This window comes from Suillus bovinus (genome assembly GCF_016758785.1).
Source record: "Suillus bovinus strain UH-Sbo-P2 chromosome Unknown EDB93scaffold_22, whole genome shotgun sequence".
NCBI classification, from domain to species: Eukaryota; Fungi; Basidiomycota; class Agaricomycetes; order Boletales; family Suillaceae; genus Suillus; species Suillus bovinus.
The window spans coordinates 405,629-432,747 of NW_024542078.1; the positions used below are offsets into that span (position 1 = coordinate 405,629).

A 27,119-nucleotide genomic window follows, 5' to 3' on the forward strand; every position below is an offset into this window, starting at 1 on the left:
TGAAAAATGGACATTTTGCATACATGTTTTTGGGTTCTGGGCTTCGGATTTTGGGTCTCAGGCTTCAGGTTTATCAGCACTCGGCACTCAGTAATTTGATAAATGGACTTTCAAGCTTCAGGCTTTGGGTGTTCAGGTGTTCATGTGTTTGGTGTCAGGAAATAGAAATTTCACACATTTTCACAAGTTTCCAGATTATAGTCTTGAGCTTGGTGTGTTCAGGTGTCCAGAATGGATGTTGCACAATGGGATTCAGTTTTTAGGCATCTGGGACTCGGTAATCCATGAATGTCAGACAGATATCTCACTACCTCAGCCCACCCATCTATATAACATCCCCCTCCATCGGCCCACCCATCTATATAATGAATATTCCACCACTCCCTCGGCCCATCCGTCTACAAAATAATTCCAGTATGTCGGCCCACCCATCTATACAATAAACCCTTACATCGGCCCACCCGTCTATATAATACATATTCCACCACTCCCTCGGCCCACCTGTGTACAAAATAGTTCCTGTACGTCAGCCCACCCATCTATACAATAAACCATTACATCAGCTCACCCGACATCTTTGAGGATATATATAATATCAGCATAGATGGGCCCACCTGTCTCCATCAGAAATAATATCCCTCCCGGCCCATCCATCAATATCGGGGATATACATAACATCAGCCCATAGTCCGCTGGCCTGTCTTATATGGGATATTATGTAGGTCAGGTGACCCATATAATACGGAAATATGTCACTGTAATATGTGTTTTTCTGTACATCTTAGTATTTTCGTTGTTTTCTTTACTTTATACTAGCTTTGTCATGTAATACCTTACAACAAAGCTTGCAAAAGAAAGACTGAGCAGGCCACCCTTCACCCAAGTAACAAGTCACGTGACCGACCACCCATGATAAGACATGTGACTGTGCCAGTGCGCCCCCAATAAGTAACTGTCCAGCTGGTACTCCTTGCCCAACTAGAATTCTGAGTAGTGTCTGTGGCAAGTCTAAATATAACACTAGAATAGTGAAACTAATCTTCTACTGGGCGGATTTGTGAGGTGGTGTATGCAATGGCTTCCTGAGCAGCTTCACCAAGCTCACTCATTCAGTACAAGAATAGTCGGACTATCTGACTGTTCTTGTACTGGATGGATTTGTGAAGTGGTGCAGCTGGTGGCTTCTTGAGCAGCTTTGCCAAGCTAGCTTGCTCAGTACAAGAATAGTTGGACTATCTGACTATTCTTGTACTGGATACGGATATCATCTTATCTTCCTTACAGTACAAGAACAGAGGAATAGTCTCACTATTCTTGTACTGGATGGATTTGTGAGGTGGTGCAGCCGGTGGCTTCTTGAGCAGCTTTGCCAAGCTAGCTTGCTCAGTATAAGAATAGTCGGACTATCTGACTATTCTTGTACTGGATACAAATATCATCTTATCTTCCTTACAGTACAAGAACAGTCTCACTATTCCTGTACTGCACGTGTTTGCGAGGTGGTGTACGCAATGGCTTCTGAGCAGGCTAGTATTACAATTCTTGTACCAGATAATGCCATCAGCAGTCTCCTACAATCCTACCAGTTCCGGTCATCATGAGGTTAACAGCCTATCAAATCCATCTAAGGCATTCCGGTAGCCATTACATACATCACCTCACATTATCTCAATTTGGTAATTCTCCATATAGACTAGCTCCAAACTACTGGAAAAGTTTTCCTGTTGCCACCTGGTGCCATTAATCTTCTGTTCTTCTTTTGCTTCTGCCATGGAAGATCCTGTGACAAAACTGTCTAAAAACCTCTCTAGCTGTGTAGATGAGCTACTCCAGAACTCATCACCTTTTGAATTATTCTCAGATACTGAGATAGATGATAGGTTACTAGAAAAAGCAAAGTAAGCCGGTTTTAAGTTAAGACTCGGTTGTGCTGAACTGCTCCAAATTTCAGGATGAGACTGTGGAATGAGTGGCAGAAGGTTCAACTTTCCAGTTCTGCCATACAAGTCAAGACCAGGGAGATTGCCGAGATTGAACTCTCCAGGGCTGTGTCATATCCTGCGTTTTGGACCCGGACGTATCACACACATCATTTCCAGATATCCGGATCCGACTGACTTCTATCTATGTCCGGATCCGACCCGCATCTAACTTCTGTGCCTAATCCCTTTGTACGTTCCTATTCCAGTTAGGCTATATTATTTTCCGTACCCCATTTCACTTCCACCTTTATTTTCCTCTGTTCTCATCTCCAGGTTCATTTACTATTTTTGATAGACTAGTGTTTGACTTTTCTATAATCTCTGTCCACAGCCTCGCATAGCTTCGGACTGCGCTGGCTTGTCCTCCATTAAGTCCTCCATGGTATATAAACCCTGTAGAATCTATGTACATCTTCAGTTCAATATTATCTTAGACTCTGCTCATTCTTCCCTCCGTTTGACTTGAGTTATTCTCTCATTGACCTCCGCTAGTCTTAGGGTCGATCCCGATAGACTTATCACCTCTGCCTCTACCTTTGGTAGTCCTCCACTGTTTCCTTTCTAGTTTGGACATTGTCCGGATTAGTCTTATCACCTGTTCCCGAACGTCCACCAGAATTCCTGCGCATCGGACAATCGGAACCTGGACATTGTCCAATACTTCCGGACATCGCCTGATGCCCTTCAAACATTGTCCATTAGCCTTCAGAAGTTAGGGGCACATACTCGGGTAAGGGGCGCAGTGCACGAGCTGAAGCCAAGTCCTTCGGATTGAACCTTTGAGCACGATCTTAACAGGCTGCAGTCACCATAGCTTATGCTGCTGTTAATAGCTGTAAGATTTTATTTGAATTTGACTGGGATCTATTTGTGATTGTTTGACCCCAGTAAGGGCGGATTGGGATGTCCACCATTTTGCAGACCAAGCTAAGGTGTCAACAAACCTGTTGAATGCTGACAGTCAACAAAGAGAAAAACTTGCAAAATATTTCAAAACTTCTTCTTTCGGCCACATCTAGGAGCTGACCACGTTTGTTGACAAGCACGGAAGGATACTCGCTTGGTATTTGCCAGAGATCTTGGTGTCTGATTGAATGGTGTGCCCAACTTTCAGACATGCAGTCAAATCATTTGTAACTGTTTATATTTAGGAACAGGCCAATAGCTTGATCAAGTTGCCCAGACCTGTCCTAGACCGGTGTAATGATGGTCGCGGCGCTGGGCTCGAAACCAGGCAATCCAATACCTACGTTCATACCATTCCCCGACCTCCCTTGACCTTCCGAAGGCCGCGCGCACTTGTCCGAACCTTCTGCAGGCAGTTCTCGTGTTCCGAGACCCGTCCAAACCTCGCAAGTTACCATACCATGTCCTATCCTCGTCCTTTTGACTTTGCTGGTGCATTTTCCTTTATTCTGACTATATGTTGACTACGTCTTAGTGCTACATGGATAACAATCCCATCGGCATCCTGTCGGGAGCCTTGGAATACATATAAGCTGTACGCATTGCGGCTTATTACATGTATACTTGCATTCTTGCACACCTCGCGGCTTATTACATAGGTTCGGACTTGCTTATCTCGCTACTAGTTTCGCCTACGGATTCCGGCCTCTCATGGAAGTGGGATATAATCTTGCTTGCTGGCTACTGATAGGACACTTCACTTCCTGTACTTCGAGTAGTAATTAGTAGAGTCACCTCGGTATAATCGTAAACTGTGCAATTGATCCTTGTTCATTTGGAACAATTGTCTGGCTAGACCGCTGCCAATTCCACACTTCGTTTATTCTCGAGTCCCGATAGATTAGCGTAGTTCCGACCTTCGGACGTTGCGCAAAGTCTTATACTGTTATTTGACGCACTGACATACCGACACATCGACACACCGACATATATAGACCTTCGGACAGCCTTCGCAAGCCTCGGAAGGCATCGCGCTACTTTGGACAACACTCTTGCAGCCTCGGACGACCTTTGGTCGCATTGGACAAGCTTCTCAGTACTTTGGAAGTAGTCTCGGAACTACGGATGAGCATTAAAGAGGTTTTCTTCCAATATCTTGTCTACTCTCTAACTGTATAAGACTTCCCTTGCATTATCAAGGTAGTTCTTAGGTTGTCTCTTGGGACGAAGCATACTCGCATCTCTCAGGACTAGGGACTCACATTCAGTAGAGCCCAGCCCAGATCTACTCTTTACAATGTCTATCAAATCACATGACTTTGAACCTGGCACCTTAGTTCTCGTCCGCAATTCAAGAATTGAGTACGAATTGAGCAAGAAGACAAAGCCGCGTTATCTGGGACCAATGATCGTAGTGTGGTGCACAAAGGGAGGCTCATATATGCTGGCCGAGTTGGACAGCACGATCTCAAAGCTTCAATTCGCCGCATTTTGCATCATACTGTACTACCCGCGCAGTGAAGAATGGGTATTGGTGACTCAAATGACTGGCATAGACGACAAGAGTTTAGACCAACTAGAAGCAAGGAAAGCTGTAGAGCCCGAAGAAGATGAACCGGAAAATGCGCAGCACAACTAGCACATGTTGATCATCCACACCCTGCACATATGCCGACCCCATCCACATACCCCCATCCTATCCGCTAAAACACAACAAAAACATCAAATAAAAGAAAAACACAAAAATATCGCACCGTAGTATATACTCTCCGTTTTACCCTGGGTTTCAGCTGGTGACACTCAGTTTCCCTTCTCTCTTGCCGCATTTGTCTCATATAATGCGCATTGCCTGCACATATCTCCAAACAGACTTTATAATACAAGAACACCCAAAACACCAATAAACTGCAAGTACATATTACTAACTACCTTAATTGTATAGTGTGAGCATAACCCCATCATAGACCTTCGCATTCTAACACGTGTCTGCACCACACCCCTTTTTTTTTACTCAGAAACCACCTCATACATCAATGTCTTTCCATCGTCTTAAAGCCATTGATGATCACGGCTGAAATTGGGATAATGATGTCTGACCCTGTCAGAAATGTTCGCCATTGCTATATGCCCCTTGCAGCATACATTGTTGATACCCTGGAGGCATGTATGCTTGCGTGTGTACATGGGAAAACCTCCCCATTTACGATGACATCGTATCTGGAGTTTGGGGACAATTTTCGTCACCCCAAACGTACATGCCATATCACTCTCAATCAGCTCACCAAGATACACGTTGATCCCAATGACCTCGAAGGTTATTTTGATGCATGCGCTGTATATTGTCTAAACGGTGTCCATGCACCCTTCTGGCAAGATTGGCTGTCTGCTTGCCCCTCAGTCTTTCTAACTCCAGAGGCTCGGCATCACTGGCATAAGCAATGTTTCGATCACGATCTTTAGTGGTGCATTGTGGTTCTTGGAGCTCAAGAACTCAATTTTTGATTCTCAATTTTGCAGCCAGTCACAGGCTATCATCACTATTCTGGTGGAATAACAAAGCTCAAGCAAGTTACAGGCAGATTCCACTGTAATCTGCAGTGTTACATTGTCGGTCTCATCATTGGTGCAGCCCCTCATCGATTTGTGATCGCAATCTGTGCCCTTATGGATGTCCAGTATATGTCACAATCTCCTTCTCCAGACAACAATTTATTGGCATCTATTAACCAATCTCTTTCAACCTTTCATCAAAACAAAGATGTTATTATGACATTGGGCGCACAGACTGGTATGAAGAAGACAATCGATAATTGGTATATACCTAAGCTAGAGCTAATGCAGAGCATCACCACCAGCACACGCAAAGTTGGAGCCCTCATCCAGTGGTCTGTGGATGTCACTGAACATGTGCATGTGTCTGAAATCAAGGAACCTGCGCAACAAACTAACAATAATGATTATGACCCTCAGATTTGCCGTCATTTAGATTGACAGGACAAGCTGCAGTGATTTGCAATTGCTATGACGTTGAAGAGTGATGTCCTTGATCCAGACCCCAAAGAATTACCAATGGATGAGGGAGATGATGAAGACATTGCTGGAGTCAAAGAACTGTCTACTGATCAATGAACTGCACTCCTGGAGGGGCTTAATTGCATACATGTCACTACTAAATACTTCATCAAAGCTAATGAGGCAGCTACCATACCTCGTGGACCTAGCCCTCATCCTCCTTGAACATTTACTGCTGGTAATACTGCTATCCATCTAAATTATAGTCCAACTCACACTGGAATGAAAATTGACAATGTTGCAGACGAGTTCAACATACTGGATCTTTGTGATGCTATTTCAAACTTTTTGCGACTTGACGCGAGGAACAGAAATGTGATTCACGGGGTTGGAATCTCAAGGAGATCATCAATTGACCATTCTTCTACTCTGCCTTTTGATTGTGTTCAAATTTGGCACACAGTTCACTTGCAGGAAGTTTCCTTCCATGATCCATGTGTCATCTTACCAGCGCAAACCTTGCATGCCTCTCCACCATGTCCCAAGTGGCCGAAAGGCCAATGAGATGCCGTCCTTATCAATGTTGATAGAGAGTATGAGTGGCCCCAGTCAGGATTAAGGGGTGAGTCCTTTTCTATTCTTATCAATCTGGCTGAAGTGTTGGAGTAGGGGACCCCTAGGGAGGAGGTTGTGTTGTAGAGGTTGTTTAGCAGTGTTTGGAGCAGAGTTGGAGAGCTTAGAGAGAGTCTCAGGAGCAGTAGCAGTTCATCACTTAGGTTGTCGAGTACAGCATACACATTCAGCAGAGCCCACTCCAACTGGTGAACAGGGTGAGATCGTCCTAACTTCATTTTCTTCATTCCAATTAACACAGAGCAGAGCACAGAGTACAGAGCCAGAGCCAGAGCAACCGAGTTAAACAAAGCCTAGAGAATGTCACACCTCATGTCAGAACACAAGGAAAACGCACCAAGCATAGCCTCCAACCAATATAAAAACCTGTTCTTCTTACTAAAACCCACCACCACAGACAAACTGCATTCCCAACAAGAATTACCACCCAGAGACAAGAAAGGACACTTCAGAAAGAAAACACCCTGTAACCCAGACCTCTCCGATAGCACATTCCCATCATCAGAATCATCGCCTTTAGACACTCTCGAAATTGACCAACGAATGCTAGAGAACGAGCAAGACGAGTCAGAATACAAGGTCAACCAACAGCTAGCAGACGATGACGAAGAATCATTACCAGAAGCACCAGATCAATCCACAATAGTCTTTCCAAGCTTTAAGCCCTTCATACCCATACCAACCTTAAAGTGCCCAACAGCACCAAATAAAACAGTCAGGTTCAGCGGTGAGTGGTTTTAGCACTTCTGCCTATCAAGGTTTCAGGCTAAGACAGTGAGTGACTGTCTTAGAATCAAATATCAGACTATAAGGCTGGAGACCTTATAGAACAGGATTCAAGGGGAAAACCCAGTAGATTAAGTTAAAGAATACTACTGTTGTACATGGGGTTTATATAGGTAACAAAGAGCGGCGCAGCCGCGTCAAGAAAGGTAACAAGATAGGGAAATAGTACAACCTATCAAGATAGCAAGAATAGGTGAAACAACCATGCGGCGCATGATAGTAGTTAGGTTACAATCAAGAAGAAAGGAGTGCGGACAGCCTGCTTGATAAGAGAATAGCCAAGTCTAGATGAGTCTAGAGTTGGCGCTATGGTTACAGAAAGAGAAAAATAAGTAGGGTTAAATGTTATTGTAACAAGTACAAGGAACAATCTGTCCTTGTGTGTCGAGAGGAGACGCACGAGGACAAGCACCACACCTCTGTCGAAAGCAACAAACATACAGAGTATGTCACTATGCAGCCTTATTCTAGTGAACAATATAATATTGTTGAATTGTACTCAATGGACGACAAAGAGACTCACTGCAAATGCCAACTGTTCCTGCAGTACGTCTCACTTAAAGGAACACAAGGGGAAGCCATACAAATTAAAGCACTGTTTGACAAAGGTGCTATGATCAATTCCATGTGTGCAATGACATTTGAACAAGTGAAGAACTGCTTGGGAGGCTGGGGAACATCGACAAAATGTTTATGCATGGTGAACGGTATGGTCATACCATCCAAAGCAACATGGAAAGGCAAAGTCACAATAGGAGGAATTACAATGGAGGGAGAGTTTGAGGTGTTTGATAGCACAGGTGGATGGGAGTTCCTACTCGGGAAACTGCTACTACGAGCATTCTGAGCAATACATGAATACAAAACAGACATAGTGCACATAATAGGAGAAGGAGGTTCAACAATGATCTTCAACCACGGTCAGAAAGAAGACATGACAAAGGAAAGAGAGCATACCAATACAAGAGAAGTCCGACCCCAAAGTCGTAATACATCTTCAGAAATCAGCACTGATCAAACATTGAATCTAGGAATGAAGGCATCAGTAAACATCATAAGAAGCAGCAAAGATGAAGCAACAGTGTTGACAAGAGTGACGGACCCAAAAAACCCAAAACGAGTAGCCTACATTGTGAAAGCAGTTCAATATGGAAAGGAACTCACAGAAGAAGAACACAAAAAGGTCGAAGACTTAGTGGAAAAATATGCAGACATTTTTGCATGCTCACTTTCAGAAGTCCTCCCTGTACCTGGAGCCCAACATCGATTGAACATACCGGAAAGCGTGACATTCAGCCTACACATTCGTCAGCAAGCACTTATGCTGCCACAAACCCAATTCTTACATAGTAGGGTTGACAAAATGTTAGCCATGGGAATAATTGAAAAAACATTGGCAGAACAACTCAAATGCTGCACCACCACAGTGTTAGCACAGAAGGTGCATGAAAAAGGTGGACTTACACTTGAAGAACTACAGCACAAGGTCAACGAGCAGTACACACAGCACGGTCAACCATCCGCATTCACCCTACCGGAACGCAAAGCTTGTGAGGAACCTACAAAAGCATTAGAGGACAAACCACAGAAATGGAGAATATGTCAGAACTTTAACAAAGTCAACAGACACACCATTATAGTGCCAATGCCTCAAGGAGACATACAAGCTAAAAAACTAAGTTTAAGTGGCAACAAGTACGTGTCAGTGTTTGACTTTGCATTCTGATTCTATGCTGTCGAAGTTCCAGAAGAGTCTAGGCCATACATGGCCTTCTATGTAGAAGGACACAGTTACTTTTGGTATAAACACATGCCAATGGGACTCACCGGTGCACCCACCACATTCTGTGAGATGACAGCAACACATCTGCATGACCTGATTGCTGACACCACAATGGAGATCTTTGTTGATGACGGAGGGAGTGCAGGCGATACATTCAACAAGATGTTCGAGAAATTAGAACACATTTTTCAGTACTGTCAGGAGCGAAAACTATCTTTGTCACCTACAAAGTGTCGACTCTTCATGACAGAAACAACATTTGCAGGAGCGACGGTAGGACCACAAGGAGTTCAACTGGATCTCGAAAAGCTAATGGCTATCATAAACTGGGAATGGCCAGCAGATGCACTTAATCTAGAATCATTTCTGGGACTCACCAGTCATTTTAGGGATTTAATACTAGGATACATGAAACAAGAAGGACCACTGTGCAACCTAGTAAAGGAAGCACCATTAACACATCTGTACACCAAGAATACATACAGACGCATTCTATGAAACCATAAGCTTGACAACCAGTGGACACAAGAACACACCAAGGCATTCATAGACCTAAAGGCAGCATTAGTGGCCCGTCCCATTCTACAAGCGCCAAAGTATGATGGATCACTGTTTGTCATCACATCATACAGTTGCCAAGAAGGACTAGCAGCAGTACTGTCACAATGAACACATATGCAAAGACCATCTGGGAAGTGGAGCGAGCATCTGTTACCGATCGCATTTGCATCAAAACGGACATCAACCACAGAACAGAAGTACAAACCTTTCATACTGGAATTCGCGGTGCTAAAGTTTGGATTGGACAAGTTCTCCGACATCATTTGGGGTTTTCCAGTAGAAATTGAGACCGACTGCCAGGTGCTAAGAGATGTATTACTAAGCGATCAACTCAATGTGGCACACACAAGATGGCGAGATGGAATTTTGGCACACAATATAATAGATGTACACCATGTATCAGGTAAGTTAAATGTCATAGCAGATGGCCTTAGCAGGCAATGGGAAGGACAGCCATGAAACACAGGACTACAAGATGGTAGCACATGGACAGTCAGCAAAGATTGGGAAATGGAGAAAGGCATATGTTTTGGTCCATGCTGGTAACAGATAAGGAATGTGCCTGGACACTGCCCAATTGGTAGTTGTATGCCTGAACAACAAGTTGAACGTGACCACCTGACTTGGACAATGCAGTCATCCATGTCATCCTGGCAATCCGACATCGACAAATTCTTGCTCTATGCAATGATAAGCTCTGTTGGTGTCCCTTCTGGCCCATGCACATTAGATACTATGCAAGCTCTCCTCAGGCAAGAGCTGAAAAACAGCTTGATTCATGAAGGTATTGGAAGGGTTGCCAGAATACCATTGGAGAACTCCATTTTTCATCGTCTTGTGATAAAAACTACTCTCCAACTAAGCAAGATCAAGACAATTCAGTATGACAAAACAGGACCATCTGCATACTCCAGAGACAAATGGAAATTTTATCGCAGGAGAAAAGGAATCAAATGTACTCGTGGTGCAAAGTATGAACAAGATGACTATACCAAGGATAGTGGCATAGAGGATGAGGATACAGAGGATGATGATACAGATGATAAGGATGCAGGGAATGATGATACAGATGACGATGATATGGATATTAATGATGCAGAGATTAAGGGTGCAGTGCTTGGCATAGAGCCCTCTTTTGACTTGGTGATCCATGGTCAATCTGAAACAGAAACATGGAGTTCCCAAGAGTACAAGCCTTCTGGATCAAAGAAAAGACACAGGCAGGTGCCCGCGACAACTGAAAAAGAGTTTCAATGTCTCTTCTACACCATCCAGTATCACCTGCATCACAAACTGAAACCCCACCTCCCTTTCAATATATCAGCTGGATCCCAGTACTGGTCTGCAGAGTTCTCCACCTCTCCTATACCAGACAAATACAACTGCCAGTGCCAGAAGCCCAACATAGCCCTGTTTAATTTTGCCATCAAAAACATGGGAAAGACATGGGCAGACGTCCTGTCCTTTGTAGAGCATACCTCCAGTGATCTCGCTAAAAAGCAAAATATACCAGTGCTCTGAGGATCTACGACCAAAGCCTACCTAATGCTAAGAGAACAACCATGGTGTCAATTCATTGTTGGGTATTCGATTTGTGCCAATTAGCTTCATGCACATTACTTTGACCACTCTGGTCTCATCATATCCCATCCTTTTCACATCCATCAAAACATGGGCCCTGTGCAATTCACAAAGATGTTGGGCACCCTCATTTTATCGGATATTCACCATTTGGGTTTTGATTCAACAATTCACATGTGTAATGCTGCATGCACAGGAACTCATCCTAATTTAGCACACAGGGTGAAGGGCTGGGTGAAGGACAACCACAACAAAATGTATTCCATTATGGAGGTTCTATGGAAGAGCCATGGGCTTTTCTATCGTGGAATGGTTTGTTATCGTGTCGTTGATGAGGCAGGGAATAAGGATGCTTTAAAAGATTGTTGGGTGACAGAGGAGAAGAGAATGCATGAAACAACCATCCTGGAGATGGTCAAGGGCATCCCTAACATTGTTGAACTTGTAGACCATTGGGATGTGTATTACAAAGGGGAGCCTGACTGTACAGCATGCATTCGCAGCCAATACGACATGGGCCATCGGGATGACTTGATGTTCCGCAACAGATTCCACCTCCACATTCTCTTGTCCCCCTGTAGAGAGCCATTATCTAAATTCAGCTCTAGACAAGAATTGCTCACCGCCTTCCATGCCTTTGTAGTTGGTGAGTCTTATTGAGCATGCAAAATACTTGTATCAACCTTTTATTTTCAGCTCATCACATGATGATTAAGAAGCGAGTCTTGCATGGGGACCTCAGTCCCAATAATTTTATTGTTCATGACGGTATTGGTTACTTCATCGATTTCAATCATGCCTCAATTCTAGCGGAAGGCATGACTGGCACCTATTTGCATGGTACAGTAAGTTTTGGCATATTTTTAGCTATTCATTATTTATTTCATTTTTTCAGGGGACCATGCCCTACATTTCTATCCATATTCTTCAGGCTATGCTGGATTTAGCCCCACTTGGGGATGGTGCCAACATCCCAGGCCAGGACACTGATCTGAACAATGTGGACAATTCCAAGGCGGACAACAATGTTGACCTTGTTCCACAGGCTGTCAATGCTCTGCAGAATGTCAACTTCGATACAGATCTAATCAAACACCGGCCCAGTGATGACCTCAAACCTTATTTTACATTTTCTTTGAATTTGTTGCTAAGTATTGGGGGCCACATGGCCAATTAGCACCCACCTGGTCCCAGCAAACTTTGCCATGGGCGAGCACTTATGAAGCTTTGGGCAATGCAGATAACCATTTGCCTCTGAGTACAATCTGTTTCAGGAAGATGGGGGTTTTGATGCAAGGCAGATTCTTGGTCGCCAAGACATCTAAATACTTCGTGGAATTCCAACCTTTGTGCAAAAATGGGGCACCATGGTTTATGGTGTGAATGTGCCCCAAAATCAGGCAGAGATGACCCACGCTGAAGTCCTCAACCTACTTGATAGATTTATGAGATCTATTGGTGAAGAACCACCTCCTTTAAGTTTAGGACAATCCCAGAGTCTTCACCCCCGCACATCAGCATCTCATGCCCTTCACACCCCCTCAGCAGGGCCATCTGATTCTTTACCACATCGTTCTGCTTGTCTTAGCAAATCATTAGCAGATCCTCCAATACCCTCTACAGCACTTTCCGAGCCTTTGCTGTCTCATTCCTCACAAAAAAAACAGAACAAATGAACGACTTGGAAGAGGCAATGAGAAGGTTTCTGAACTTTTTTCCCATACATTCATTCCACAATCCTCTTTCCGAGTGCTGGTGCTCTGCATTATGGACTCTGGAGCCTCTTGTCTTCTCACAATTTTCAAGTCTCTTATGCTTCTCGTATTTCTTAATATCCTTCAACTCCTACTGTCAAACCTCAACTTGTTGTACCCTCTAATTATTATTACTACATTTGGAGTCATACCGTACCTGTACATGTACTCTGTTGTGCTAGTTTAGTACATCAAGCATCAGCTTATGTGATATACTCTGGGTACTAATTGGTGGTGACAATATTCTTGACACTTCCTGCCTTGTTGCTCAATGCCTCCAAAGAAGAGGGCCAGGCGCTCATACAAAGTCTCTGAGGGTACTCAATGAAGTGAGAGATCTACGCGAGGCCAAGGTGGACATGCAGACCAGTTGAAAAAAACTGGGGAAACCTTAGTGGCCCCCAGTGAGGAAAAGCCAGTTGAAGTCTCTTCATCAACCATCACCTCAACATGTGGTGTCTAATGGGTCTTCTGCTCTAGCGCGACCTCCTAAATGTGAGTGCTCACCTCACATTACTTCTACACACTCAAAGTATCCAGACCAGTGTTTGGTGTCGCCTCATAGACACACATCTCAGCATGTCCCGTCTACATTCCCATCTTCCTCCTGCATGCACTCTCACCATTCTACACACTCAAGGTCTCCATATTGGTGTTTGGTGTCGCCTCGTAGACACACATCTCAGCAGGACTGAACACATTATTACCTTTGCTGCAAGGTATTCAAGTTGTGTCTGAAATTGAGTATATTGCAGCAGATGAGATATTTTACGTGTGATAAGCTTACCATATTTTCTACATTGATGCCGACTTGAGGTATATTTAAAATGTGAGACATGTTTTTGATCTGAGAGTTCAATATAAATGGGTACATTTAATTTGATATAATTTATTTTCCTACTGTAAATGTTCCCTTTATGGTTGTAGTTGATCAAGATGGACGATTGAATGACCATATTCAGATCAACAGTTATGTAATAGTGTTTTATCCAGAGCTTACGTCAGCTTATGCTGATGACATCTGCATGCAAAGTCTAGTATTGAGTGTTCACCAATACTCTCTCTCGCTATGAGTCACTCCCATGCTGATCCACAAGGAACCCTCTTATATTGTATTCTTTCTTTATTTTCCTTCCCTCCTACATTCAAAGTCTCTGAACCCAGTTCTTGGGGGTTTGAATAAGTTCAAAATCTTGCTGCTGAAGCAGGACTGAGCTTGATCGAATGACAGCTCTGGCCATGCCAGATCAATGTGTCTGTGGACAGGGATGGTCAGGTATGAACCCTCCCGCATATATTTCCTGTTGGGTGCTTGTTCGATGACATCAAAGATGAACCGTTCATAGATCTCGGGGACAATTTGGCTAACTGGGCATTCATCTTGTGGATCGTCCCTGGTGTAGCGATGGTTGCGGTGTTGGGCTCGAAACTACATATTTTTATACTCACGTCAACACCCAAAACATATGCACACATGTCCAACACACTTCCACACATGTACGAGCCACTCTGTATCGGACCTGGTGCATCAGACCTTCGGACATTGCATTGGCCGATTGCACTTCGCACACACTTGTCCATCCCGTGTCTTGTCAATCCGAACTAGCCTCACTAGGTGTGTAGTTGTTCCCGTGCACATTTTCTGACATTCGGACCGTGTTATTACATGTCTGCAGCACCTTGTGTCTTATTACATAGGACATCGGACCCGAAATATATTGCTACTATCTTCGCCTGTAGTACTCCGAATTTCTACATACTTACTTAAATACTCTGTAGTGACCTGTAGCAATCATGATCCAGTAGTTAGGAGCCGTTTCCCGACTCTGTGAATCACCCAGAATATTCCCGTAGTTCTTAGTTGCATTGCGAAATATTACCATTCGTTCACCGTTATACTCTGTCACTCGTTATACTCGCGCATACCGCTCGCAATCCGACACTCGTTATAAAGTTCCAACCCATTATTGTGAAGTCCGAAAGTCTGAAATCTCGGACATCGCACTTTGGCTTCGGACATTGGATAAGTACCTTCAGACATCGTTTCGCACCATCAGACATTTTGTTATTTGCATTACTGACACATTTTTACTACTGATACCAATTAGCAATCCCTTTAGGATCAAACGCACTTTCTCTGCAAGTATAGCAGACTAGGTCATGCTAAGATCTACCTAAATATTTGTTGTCTAGGTAGTATGATTTCTGCTGAGCCCAGCAGGAATCAGCTTTCTACACCGGCCTCCCTCATTTCGACGACACCACAGTCACTTTCTTGAGCACTATAGACAAGATCTAACTCCAATTCTCCAAATTTCCCGAGGTTCTCGGTGTTGCTATCTGCCTTAATGATGTTGCACTCATCTGACAAGACTTCAATGTCTCTGATCACCCATGAGTCATCTCACATGCACATTGATATTCATTCTTATCTGCTCAAGATGACTCGAACGAGGAAGCACCTCACTTTCCTTAGTGCGCGTGCACAAATTCCCATTGAATAGTAATGCAGAAGATGAATTCCAAGAAGACATAATAGACTGCTTAAGCAGTGCACAGCTCAGTAGAAGTTATGAAAGAGGTGGGCGTTGTGGATTATAAGAGCCTCAAATATGTCCATGAGAATCATATGGAGAGGGGTTGGCGCTGCTTTACATTGGTACATTTTGATAGGTTTGTTTGAGTCAAGGGATGTGTTGAGTCGGAGTCGTAAGCTTGTGGGATGCCTCGGATGCCATGCCCGAGATGCTGAAGGCAATTTAGCACTCTATTTCGAGACTGGCACGGAGGCTCGCGACCCTCTCACCCTCTATCTTTCAGAGAACTGGCAGATCTCCAGTACTAGTCCTCAGAGTTCGCTACCAGTCCTATTCCAGATGCGACTGATTCACAGAGTACCAACCCTTCGTGGAAAACTGTCCCAGGTGCAAGTCCACTGCATTGCAAATGAGGTATATAGAAGGTGTCAGCTACATCTAGAGATCATAGATGTACACAAGGTGATTGCTGTGTCAGACGTACTAGCTTTCGATATTTTTCAAGATTGATGCAAACTCGTCCTTTGAAGCACAGAATGCTTAGAACTGTGAGGTAGTAAGGTTTATGCAAGATTGTCAGAATTTCAGCATGTATTCACTGGGTACATCCTGACACCAATAGTTTTGTATACATTATTGGCTTATTTTGTGATGGTATAATTGGAGATGGGATTGGTGTTAGTATTGGCATGAGCTCATCTAAGATACATCCCTGTGCACTTTGTCGATTTAGATTTTTCTAATAAGTTCCAGTCGTGTATCTCTTTTAGTAGCTCTCTTGCCAATGTGGATGTAACATCGCATTATTTACTGCCTGTTAAATGTCAACACGCTCTTACACTATACAGTGTTGCACTAGGCAACCAAAAAACACCGTTATTCCACCTTCCATAATCTCTTCACATTGCCACTCAGCAAATCTGGGGCGCTTTTACTGCACCGTTTCAGTGTAGCGATAAGACTGTCCTTATGCGAATTTGGGAAGATACGGATGGACTTAAGGACAGGGAAGGGCATACTATGATCTGCCAAAGACTTCTGTATGGGCGACAGTGCCAAGATCGCATTTGGTGTGCGATGTAACAACAGATGAAGGAGCGTGGGAATAGCATCCATGAGGAGAGTGAACGTGGCCACCGGTGCGTTGACATTGTAGAGCGACAATTCCTGCAGTTTTGGGAACAAGTGATGAGCCACACAGTATTTCAAAAGGCTGTCAGCTTTGTCATCTTCACCATCATCCTCGATAGGCGAATGGGTGGTACCAGATAAATTTCGACCCTCCAAGGAAAATTTTATCAGGTTGGGGGCATGAAGCCCACTGAACAGCCTGATGTCATCTCCAAGAAAAAAATATCCATAGTGAAGCCGCTGAAGCAGCAGAAGTGATATGGGACATGAAAGTCCGGTCAACAGGCCAGAGAACCTAAGGACAAGGTTTTGCAGGCAAGGACAAGCTTCAAAGATCCCTGAAAACTCATCAGGCATTGGCCTTACTTCTCCGCTGTGATAGGAAAGCTCCAGCGACTGCATAGAGCTACTGACAGTAAGTGACTGATTGGGAGGTGCACCAAGAGTATAATGAAGGAAATTTGTCCAGTTCAAATGAACACCATATAGAGCTATGTTTCGCAATTTTGGAAGTGGGAGGGATTGCACTGAAACACCTTGACTGGTAGGTCCAATCAAATTGGCAAACATAATCCCTTCCACCATCTTCATTATGCGTGGACAGAAAAGCCAGAGGTGAGAGAGGTAGTCATTGGTTCTCTTGAGACTTATGGATTCAAGGCATAAAGCACTTGAGCCCTCTGTCCTGCACTCATTGAGAAGTTGAAGGGCGCTGTGAATCGGCATCCAGGTATCACTGACGATTTCAAGTGAACGCCACCGATACATCTCACAAAATAAGAGGTTGAAAATAGCGGGCATACAGTCAGCATATTAGGACATTGTTTTCGTGAAACCCCTTTTTCTTTTCCTAAAGGCAGACATTTAGATACTCGTACTCAGCCAAAATCAAGATGCGTCTTACATCATTTCTTCAGTACCCGACATTGGGCCTTGTTGAGCTCTTATAATAATATCCACTGAGGATCGTCCTGATCGTGCAATCATTGTGGGAAATGGTGACAAGCCCCCACTGGTTTGGTTGTGTATGATCTTGTGAAGATCAATAACAAGGCTTGACCACAAGCTCTGAGTGCAGAGTGCGACTGTTCTCCAGTACCGGTTCACCAATGCAAGTACATGTGGCACCATGACACTTTAAATGGATTCATTGGGTGTGTCATGTGCGGCTAGAATGAATACTTCAGACAGGATTTCCACAGAAAGTTTATCAATATAACACGGTCGGGGAATCTGGCAGGTCATGGGTGATTAAGATTTGGGGAATTTGAAGCGACTCAACTGCTGATGAGTCGCTCATATTTAAGTGGCAAGCCTGAGTACACTTGGATTAGCCCTTTGGTTCCTCATGGAGAATAATGAAGAACAGACTTACCACGTGCAGATGACCGTATGACTCGGAGGGCCTTGGGCAAGAGACACATAAATGGGGTAGTGGATTCAAGCGATATCTGGGCTGTTGAATGTGAAGTGGTGTCGTGGGAGCTGACCTATGATGTCAAAAGGTTATACTGCGCATCAGCAGCTCTGGATGAATTCAATTGGTGAAGAGCCCCAGTAACTGCCAACCGAACCCTAGAAGGTGCACATAAAAATTTGCCAATGTAACTCGCTACAATTATGAATTAAATGATGTGCTGCTCAAGTTGAAAATTAATCACATACATAATCAATTAGCGACAGCCCAATGCAAAATGTTGCTGTATGTCTGTACGGAATTTAAAGAATGACTTGACTTAGTAGATGTGACTGTTGTGAGACTTTCAATGAAGATAGCTCTAGATTGAGTTTGAGTCTGAGTACAAAAAAAGAAAATTCCCGCCATTTCCGTGAGAAACGGTAACCGAGTCAGGATTTCTGAATACCAATGCGATTGTCACAGACATGACTCATGGGCTAGTGAAGTCTTGTCAGATGAGTTTGCAGCAAGGCCACACCGAGAGCTTAGGGGAATTTGAAATTTTTTTGTCTATCCTGCCAAAGATTAGTGACAGTGATGTCCGTACATCGTCAGAGGAGCAGTATGACTGTCTGTAAGTGTACACACACGTGACCGACTAAACACATTTGTGTCCACGCGACTTACTACTATCATATGACGATCAACAAAATTAATCTCGAGTTCAACGAATAGGTCGACGGCGTTTGGCCCAGCATCTTGCCTTAAGAAGAGCATAGTGCATTCTAAACCGAGGTTGTGTAAGTCTTCAATAAGTAGTGCCAGGGACCGAGTGGGCTTTGATTCAGGCGTGTTTAAATCAGCAGCTAGTGTTGGTATCAAGACTAGCTATCCATCCTCTTGACGGATGCATACACTCCTCTCCTGCTTCAGCAGCAAGATGACGAACTCATGGATCAGGTTTAGAGATTTTAGAGGGGGTATTTCTTTTTTGCAACTAGTAGGGCCGACTTTTACCCTTCAGCTGATGACAGTAATTATATCTATATCATTTTATGCAGATGCGGCTGTCATTCACTTCCATCCATGCCATTCACCATTTATGACACCATGTACTCGATTTTCGCTCTCATGGTATGCTCTTCAGCCTGTTTTGTTTCGCCTTCATCCTTCAATTTCACATAAGATGAGATGATTTCATCACCATAGTGTATCTGATTCAATTATACTTGTTGGTCAGATGATATACAACACATTGAGAGGCTTCCAGGATGGCTAGTGACTGCTCATGCTATGGTGCAGATCTAGATGTCTTGAGGCAGATTCAATTTGCAGTTTTGTAAACTATACAGTACTTAAAAAAGTGACTCACAAATGGATTGTTACTAACTTGAAGGATTGTACAGTTTACGTGCAATTCAGATGCGATCGTCCATCATTTCTGTGAGGCACACTGCTAAGTAGTTGCATTACCATGCTTCCATGCCAAAAAGCATGACTCACAAAACAAGTCATAAAGGATTCAGATAGCATAAAGTTCACAGAGTTAGTCTACAGCCAAGTGTGTACTAAGCATCAAATCAATTTTACGCCAAGATCTCAGGGTGATAAATCAAGCGGAGTTCCCTGGAAACTTCAGCTCGAAGAGTTTGACTCCAAAATAAATCCACACACTAGTGTGATCACCAATGAGAGAGTGCCTCGAGCAGTTCAATTACTCAAGTTCTTATGACTCGGGAAATCTTGCGAGTCTGCTCTGCATGCTCAGAGCTCTGTAAGCAGTTGAGTCATTGCATTTTGCACATCTTTGACTGGCATCACAAAACCGACAAAGCCTGCAAGTTGTAGTATTTGGATCATCATTACCAGCTTGATAGTCATTCACTACTACTGCAGATCTCAAGTCTTTTGCACCCGATGTAATTTCGTGAGTCATGCTTTTTCATAAAGAATGGACCGCAACTGATACTAGTAATCATAGCTAGCGTTCACCAATATGATGATGATCGATAGTATCCGAGTCAGCACTGGTTGGGCCTGAGCCTTGAGGCAAGGGAAATTATCATAATGCAAGCCTATCAAATTTCGGATTTCTCATTCTGGCCCAGGTGCATGCCAAATAACAGCCTTGTGGGATGGCAGAATAAGAGAGCTCGCTGATGCCCCCAAAGATCTAGCTCCAAAATGCCAATCATTCCATTCCCTCTTGCTCTCATCCAACTCTGGATCGCCAATTCAGCCCTCCCATGGTCCAATCCGGTGTGGCAGTCTGTGACACATGTTCTTGGCGAGCCATGGGTGTACGACCGTGGCGAGGATGTGACTGTTGCGGCCACATATTATGACGTTACTGGATGAACCATGGGCAAGGCTCAGGCAGTCGAAGCTTTCATTAACAACTGTAAAATGGCTGAGGAACCTGCTGAATACTATGCTGTTAAACGACAAGATAATAACCATGAAGGTCATTGTTTGTGGAACACCTGGGTTAAGAATTCATGGGCCAAATGGAATATCAACAAGTTGGTCAATGAGATCTTCAAAGACAGTGGTTGTGCACCCCACAATTTCATGGCCAGGTTGAATTACAAGATCACAGACGATGTAAGTTATGTGCCAATCCATCTTTCTCATAACATGATATAGCCATGTACTTAGTTTCCAATGATGGAAGCTGCATAGGTCAAGCAGATTGTCTCCATCAAACTAGCTGATGTCTTGTTTGGTGACGATGCATTCACCAATGGATCCTTCCTTGCACTACCCATCGTGATGTTTGTCAGTACAGTGCTGGTATCAACATGGAGCAGGTATAGGAAGGCGATCAAAAGGCAGGCTAACAGCATCAACAAGAAAACTCAGAAAGTTGAAGAGCAATGGCTTAGCGCGGGAACTAACCTTCGGGCAGTCATCATGGCTGCAAATGCAAAACCTACGATGGCCAGCATCCGCACTTACATGAAGAAGCTAGAGACCTTGGTCACCCTTCTTAGCGTGTTTAAAGATCAGGATACGGCCAAGAACCTTGATGCGCGCCATGAACAGGTCAATGTGATGCTGGCTGCTGCCAAGAAAGATCCTGCCAAAGCAGAATCGATAGGAAGTCAGTGAACCATATGTGACTGATATGTACACAATGACTGAAAGTGATTGTTTAGGACTCCCTAAACCTCTATGGGATGTGCTTGACAAGCTGGCCACCAAACAAGAAGTCAAAGAGCTCGAACTTTTGATCGAGACCACACTTACTGCAATGGTGCCGCTTGATGGTGATGAGGTGGTGATAGACTTCACAGAGGATATGGATGTGCGTGATTGGAAGAGTGGAGTAGAGGAATATGACAAGTGCAGCGAAGATGACCTTTGAAAATACCTGGGTGTGCCAGAGAAGATGCTACCTTTTTTCCAGAGGCGGTCTGACTCCGATGCCGCCATTGATCCATGGAGTGAAGGAGGCCAGCGATGGCTTGATGATCCGACGAGTCCGGCACAGATTTTGTCACCTTGGTGGCATCAGCTAGTTGGCATCCTGAGGCTAATTGACAGGTTTTTAGATGGTAAACCAGTGATGCTGATGGATGGCGTTGGGGTTGGAAAAACCATGCAGGCTGTTGGTTTGATCGCATGCCTTGCACACTATAAAGAGCATTATAGGAAGCACAAAAAGTTTCCTGAAAAATTTTGTAAGCAATCTGTTCGGCTTCCAGCACAGATGCACGCAATGATAGTTACCCTGCAGCACAACATTGCCACCAGAGGACAGGTGGCAACATTCCAGACTTACCCACCATGATTATGAGTCCCCCTAACTTACAGCATCACTGGATGAGTGAAATCCAGCGGTATCTAAGGCGAGCAATGTTTGACGTTCTCCCTTACACTGGAAAATATACCGCACGTTCACAGTGGTGGACAATGGCTTGGAGTAAATGCCAGCAACCTCCAATACGACACATCATTTTGGTCACAACAAACGTAAGTGATTTCTGAGTCTCTTATTGGAATATAAAATACCTTATGTTTGGCAGGGAGCGCATGATGATGCAGCCACTGTCTTCATCAAGGGCAATATGGACAGTTATGGGCAGCCAATGGCTAGTCCTTGTTTTGAACGAACGGGCCCCAGTACCCTCTTCAGTCATGAATATAATGTGACATTTTTTGATGAAGCTCACTGCGCAAGGAAATACAATAAAGTACATGTAGCAGCTTGAGGACTTCAGGAGAGATCTCACTTGATGGTTGCAATGACTGCAACACCGGTTACCATGAAACCCACGGTAAGCCAGCCTAAATGCCATCAATCAGCGAATGTTACTGACTTTGGCCGATATTGGATTTGATGAACGCCAGGACCTTTGGATTATGGGTCAGCTGCTAGGCTTCCGCAATTCAAGGATATTGTGCAACTCAAGAATATGAACCAAGAATTGGCAGCCACTCAGAGACGGGACCATAAGGTACAGAGAGAGGTGGGAGTTGAGGGATCGATGCTACGAGGCATTTTGGTCGGCACCCATAATCCAGAGGCTGCTCAGGAAGAATACCTGCCTGCAATGAAACAATGGATAGGCCGTATGAGAGAGTGGTTCTCCCCTGCTGTCATCCTTTGTACCATAGATTCCACTGACAATTCAGGCAATAGGATCCTAGGCCTCCCTTCCTATCATGACCATAGCTTAAAAGTCAAGCTACTTGACTGGGAGATGGAGAATTTGAGGAGTATAGCGCGGGGATATATCCATGACTGTCCCATTATAGGGATGAGCAAGGTGAAGTCAATTGTTCAGAATGTAGTCATCTGAGAAACAAACTCTTTTTGAACAGAATTTCTATGTTGATTTCAGGCGGTCTATCCTTCACCCACATATGAACCCAACTGATGAACGGTCATGGACCAAACCGAAATCTCTGGAAGAGTGGAACGACAGCCCCACCAAAAGTACGAAGTTGGACGTCCTAGCTAAACTTCTGAAATACCATTTGGAGTCTGACGGTCACCAGCCATTGGCGATGGATGAGAGCGGTTGCAGCCTTATTCCTAACCTCGCCTTCAAAGCTGGAAATACTCACCCAGATGAGCCAGACAGAATTGTAGTATTTTCAGCTTTCGTAACCTCCAATCAGGCCATTGTAGATGTGAGTGTGAGGTAGACTGACCGTTTCAGCATTTTGATCAAATCACTACTGTCAGATCCTGGATCTTCACAGTATTCATGCACTAGAACTCAATGGACAGACACCCATGAAGAAGTGCAAGGATATTTTGGACGACTTTAGGTCATCTGCGGCGACCAAAGAAGTGTGTGTCTTGATTTTGTCAGGTGTAGGTATGGTAGGCTTAAATTTGGCATGCGCCAATATAATGGTAGTGGTAGTATGTGCATTTTTATATGTGCTCGTATTTCAGGTGCAGCTGATCGTCATGGCAGGATACCCTTTGGTTGGAGCAGGACGATCTCCAGTTGTGTGGGCGGATCTATCGTCACCCTCAGGCTAAAGAGGTTCATGTTTACTGAGCCATTACCTTGAAAACAGCCGGTGTCTTTCTAAACAACATCTCATTCTCAAAGGGCACAATGCATGAGGCATTTGTGGGTGCTGACAAGGAATTTTGTAAGTGTCTGCTTTGAATCTTGAGGACTTGGCTAAAAAGCATCTCTGTAGAATGCATGTTTCAAGATGATGATAGCGCCATGGGAGATTTGATATCTGTATTAGGGTCAGAGTCAGATGATGATGAAGACATCGAGCATGAACCCGTCGGAAGGAATAAGGCTGGCAAAGAGAAGACGTGTACCAAAGCAACAGCTAAGAACCCACTCTCTCCTGCCAGACAGGCAACAAAGTGCAAGGTTAAGGGAATTAAGACAAAGTCCATGACCGTTAATGTCGATGGCGAGTTCGGGGGCGACTCACACAAGCATTGCAAAGATGAGCAGCCACTAGCCAACATTATGATCAAGGAGCTACCTAGTACAATGAGCACTGTCACAACACTACCTCAGTTGTAGAGTGGAAATGACGATTCATCCCTGTCCAACCCACCTCTGACCTCTCCGTCTGCTTCTCCCAGTTTTCTTCTCTGTCCCTCTCTTCCACACCACCCCTCTTTATCCACCGACCCCTTGGCTCCTGCTCCTGCTCCTGCCACTGCTCTAGTATTCACTCCCGATGCTCAGTCGGACCAACCTACAGGCCTACAGGATGCCTGCCAGGATAAAGTAGCAGGATTGGGATTGGCTGGTCATGGCCATGAGATGAGCTGGAATGATAGCCAAGATTGGAATGATGGCGACGACCATGAAAGCCGCCTGACTGTGGAACATGACAAGCAACCCTCTCCCATCTTAGATTCATTTGATGATATCTTCAACAAGAAACGTGCGCTGGTAGGTGATAGAAACTTGGGTACGTCTGTGGCAGTTCCCATATATGACAAATGGCTCCCCCACCCTCGTGCTGGCGGTTCGTCATGGAGGTACAGCAGCACTTGTACTGAAGGATCCCAGTCAGCTCAGACTGGTACCTCATGCCCACGACCGAAGACCTTCAACCCTGTTGCATTAGGTTCAGGTCCTGCACATCCTGCCAAATTCTCTTCCAATGACCATATGCAACAACTTTAACGGCAGTCTCCACGATAGATATATCGGAATGTCTCGCTTGTGAAGCCTTCCAGCTATCACCCGCATTATGTAGATCAATTATCAGCTACATCCTTCTGTATTACTTTTCCATAAAACATTTTGACAACATCCCTAATCGCTGGGTGCCAAAGGTTCTCAGCCAATAAAAAAAGGCTTACGTCATACCGGTTGTCAACTTTCAGTCTATCATAAACACTGGTTTATCATCTTGTAGTCTATTCACTGATGTTCTCTCTAGAGCCCCTTCAGTGACAAATTCTGTATTATACGGGTCACCTGACCTACATAATATCCCATATAAGACGGGCCAGCGGACTATGGGCCGATGTTATGTATATCCCCGATGTTGACAGATGGGCCGGGAGGGATATTATTTCCGATGGAGACGGGTGGGCCCATCTATGCTGATATTATATATATCCTTGAAGATGTCAGGTAGGCCGATGTAATGGTTTATTGTATAGATGGGTGGGCTGACGTACAGGAATTATTTTGTACACGGGTGGGCCGAGGGAGTGGTGGAATATGTATTATATAGAGGGCTGGGCCAATGCAAGGGTTTATTGTATAGACGGGTGGGCCGACATACTGGAATTATTTTGTAGACGGATGGGCCGAGGGAGTGGTGGAATATTCATTATATAGACGGGTGGGCCGATGGAGGGGGATGTTATATAGATGGGTTGACTGATGGAGGGGGATGTTACATAGATGGGTGGGCCGAGGTAGTGAGATATCTGTCTGACATTCATGGATTACTGAGTCCCAGATGCTCAAAAACCAAATCCCATTGTGCAACATCCATTCCGGACACCCGAACACCCCAAGCTCAAGACTGGAAACTGGAAACTTGTGAAAATGTGTGAAATTTCTATTTCCTTACACCAAACACATGAACACCTGAACACCCAAAGCCTGAAGCTTGAAAGTCCATTTATCAAATCACCAAGTGCCGAGTACTGATAGACCCAAAGCCTGAGACCCAAAATCCAAAGCCTGGAACCCAAAAACATGTATGCAAAATGTCCATTGTTCATTCATTGCACAAATCACAGAGTGTCAAGTGACAAAACCCAAAACTTGAGACCCAGTACACAAATCACCAAGTACCGAGTGCCGAGGGCCAAACTCCAAACTCCGAAACCTGAAAACATGGATAACATATCCATTTTTCAGTCATTGCACAAGTCATTCATTCTTTTATCTTTATGCTCACTTACTGCACACATATACAAATGCACGCCTCATCTTTACATCATTGCTAACATGCCAGACAAATATATAATCCTCATACCTGCATCATCCTACCTCAGTCTATTTGTTCTCAGACTAAGGTATGACTATACATTCATTATCATACTCGACACTGACTAACATTTAACGTAGTCTTCAAATAATCCCCAATTGACAAGAATGACATGAGTATGAAAATCAGTGGTTCTGAGCCCAGCACCTGTGTACCAGGTCTCAAGTTTCGGGTTTTGGCACTCGACACTCAGTGATTTGTGCAATGAGTGAAATATTGATATGTTATATACATATTTTTGGGTTCCAGGCTTCGGGTTTCAGGCTTTGGACATTGGGGCTCGGGCCTCAGCACACAGCACTTGGTGATTTGTGTACCAGGTGTCGAGTTTCGGGTTTTGGTACTTGACACTTGGTGATTGGTGCAGTGAGGGAAATATGGATATGTTGGATACATATTTTCGGGTTTCAGGCTTCAGGTTTTGGGCTTCGGACATTGGGCTTCGGGCCTCGGCACTCGGCACTTGGTGATTTGTGTACTGGGTGTTGAGTTTCAGGTTTCGGTACTCGACACTTGATGATTTGTGCAGTGAGGGAAATATTGATATGTTGTTTACATATTTTCAGGTGTCATTCTTTGGGTTTTGGGCTTCAGACATCGGGCTTCAGGCCTCGGCACTCGGCACTTGGAGATTTGTGTACTGGGTGTTGAGTTTTGGGTTTCAGTACTTGACACTTGGTGATTGGTGCAGTGAGGGAGATATTGATATGTTGTATACATATTTTCGGGTCTCGGGCTTCGGGTTTTGGGCTTTGGACATCGGGCTTTGTGCCTTGGCACTCGGCATTTGATGATTTGTTTAATGGAAATGAAAAATGGGCATGTTGCATACCGGGTTTCAAGTTTTGGGTTTTGGCACTCGACACTCGGTGATTTGTGCAATGACTGAAAAATGGATATGTTATATACATGTTTTTGGGTTTTGAACATCGGGTTTCGGGCCTCAGACTTTGGGGTTCGGCCTTCAGCACTCAGTACTTGGTGATTTGTGTACTGGGTCTTGAGTTTCGGATTTTGGCACTTGACACTCAGTGATTTGTGCAATGAATGAAAAATGGACATTTTGCATACATGTTTTTGGGTTCCAGGCTTTGGATT

The 27,119-nt window shown here is 44.2% G+C and overlaps 8 protein-coding genes across 8 annotated transcripts; 7 read left to right on the forward strand and 1 right to left on the reverse strand.

Annotated features, from left to right (window-relative positions):
- Positions 1-4,946: 4,946 nt before the first annotated feature.
- EDB93DRAFT_1084081 (uncharacterized protein) lies at positions 4,947-5,348 on the forward strand (the record flags this gene model as incomplete). Its single annotated transcript, XM_041445809.1, has 1 exon — positions 4,947-5,348. A coding segment is annotated over one exon (402 nt), but the record flags the coding sequence as incomplete, so codon positions are not given.
- Positions 5,349-5,528: 180 nt separating this feature from the next.
- On the forward strand, positions 5,529-5,879 carry EDB93DRAFT_1084079 (uncharacterized protein; the record flags this gene model as incomplete). The annotated part of the gene is made up of 1 exon (XM_041445807.1): positions 5,529-5,879. A coding segment is annotated over one exon (351 nt), but the record flags the coding sequence as incomplete, so codon positions are not given.
- Positions 5,880-6,845: 966 nt separating this feature from the next.
- Positions 6,846-7,485, forward strand: EDB93DRAFT_1103446 (uncharacterized protein; the record flags this gene model as incomplete). Its single annotated transcript, XM_041447309.1, has 2 exons — positions 6,846-7,260; positions 7,433-7,485. 2 exons carry the CDS (start codon positions 6,846-6,848, stop codon positions 7,483-7,485), a joined length of 468 nt encoding a protein of 155 aa, XP_041308504.1.
- A 921-nt stretch (positions 7,486-8,406) lies between these two features.
- On the forward strand, positions 8,407-8,766 carry EDB93DRAFT_1072262 (uncharacterized protein; the record flags this gene model as incomplete). The annotated part of the gene is made up of 1 exon (XM_041444986.1): positions 8,407-8,766. A coding segment is annotated over one exon (360 nt), but the record flags the coding sequence as incomplete, so codon positions are not given.
- Positions 8,767-10,305: 1,539 nt separating this feature from the next.
- Positions 10,306-11,184, forward strand: EDB93DRAFT_1249761 (uncharacterized protein; the record flags this gene model as incomplete). The annotated part of the gene is made up of 1 exon (XM_041452907.1): positions 10,306-11,184. One exon carries the CDS (start codon positions 10,306-10,308, stop codon positions 11,182-11,184), a length of 879 nt encoding a protein of 292 aa, XP_041308506.1.
- Positions 11,185-11,511: 327 nt separating this feature from the next.
- EDB93DRAFT_1249762 (uncharacterized protein) lies at positions 11,512-12,421 on the forward strand (the record flags this gene model as incomplete). Its single annotated transcript, XM_041452908.1, has 3 exons — positions 11,512-11,890; positions 11,941-12,089; positions 12,140-12,421. The coding sequence occupies 3 exons, from the start codon at positions 11,512-11,514 to the stop codon at positions 12,419-12,421; spliced, it is 810 nt and encodes a 269-aa protein (XP_041308507.1).
- Positions 12,422-16,411: 3,990 nt separating this feature from the next.
- On the reverse strand, positions 16,412-17,392 carry EDB93DRAFT_1249763 (uncharacterized protein; the record flags this gene model as incomplete). The annotated part of the gene is made up of 1 exon (XM_041452909.1): positions 16,412-17,392. One exon carries the CDS (start codon positions 17,390-17,392, stop codon positions 16,412-16,414), a length of 981 nt encoding a protein of 326 aa, XP_041308508.1.
- Positions 17,393-20,249: 2,857 nt separating this feature from the next.
- On the forward strand, positions 20,250-24,635 carry EDB93DRAFT_1103448 (uncharacterized protein; the record flags this gene model as incomplete). The annotated part of the gene is made up of 16 exons (XM_041447310.1): positions 20,250-20,411; positions 20,436-20,669; positions 20,748-21,168; positions 21,224-21,372; positions 21,475-21,748; positions 21,773-21,828; positions 21,882-22,040; positions 22,094-22,142; positions 22,419-22,837; positions 22,893-23,204; positions 23,260-23,367; positions 23,498-23,569; positions 23,639-23,681; positions 23,787-24,055; positions 24,080-24,457; positions 24,492-24,635. 16 exons carry the CDS (start codon positions 20,250-20,252, stop codon positions 24,633-24,635), a joined length of 3,249 nt encoding a protein of 1,082 aa, XP_041308509.1.
- Between the last annotated feature and the right edge of the window lie 2,484 nt (positions 24,636-27,119).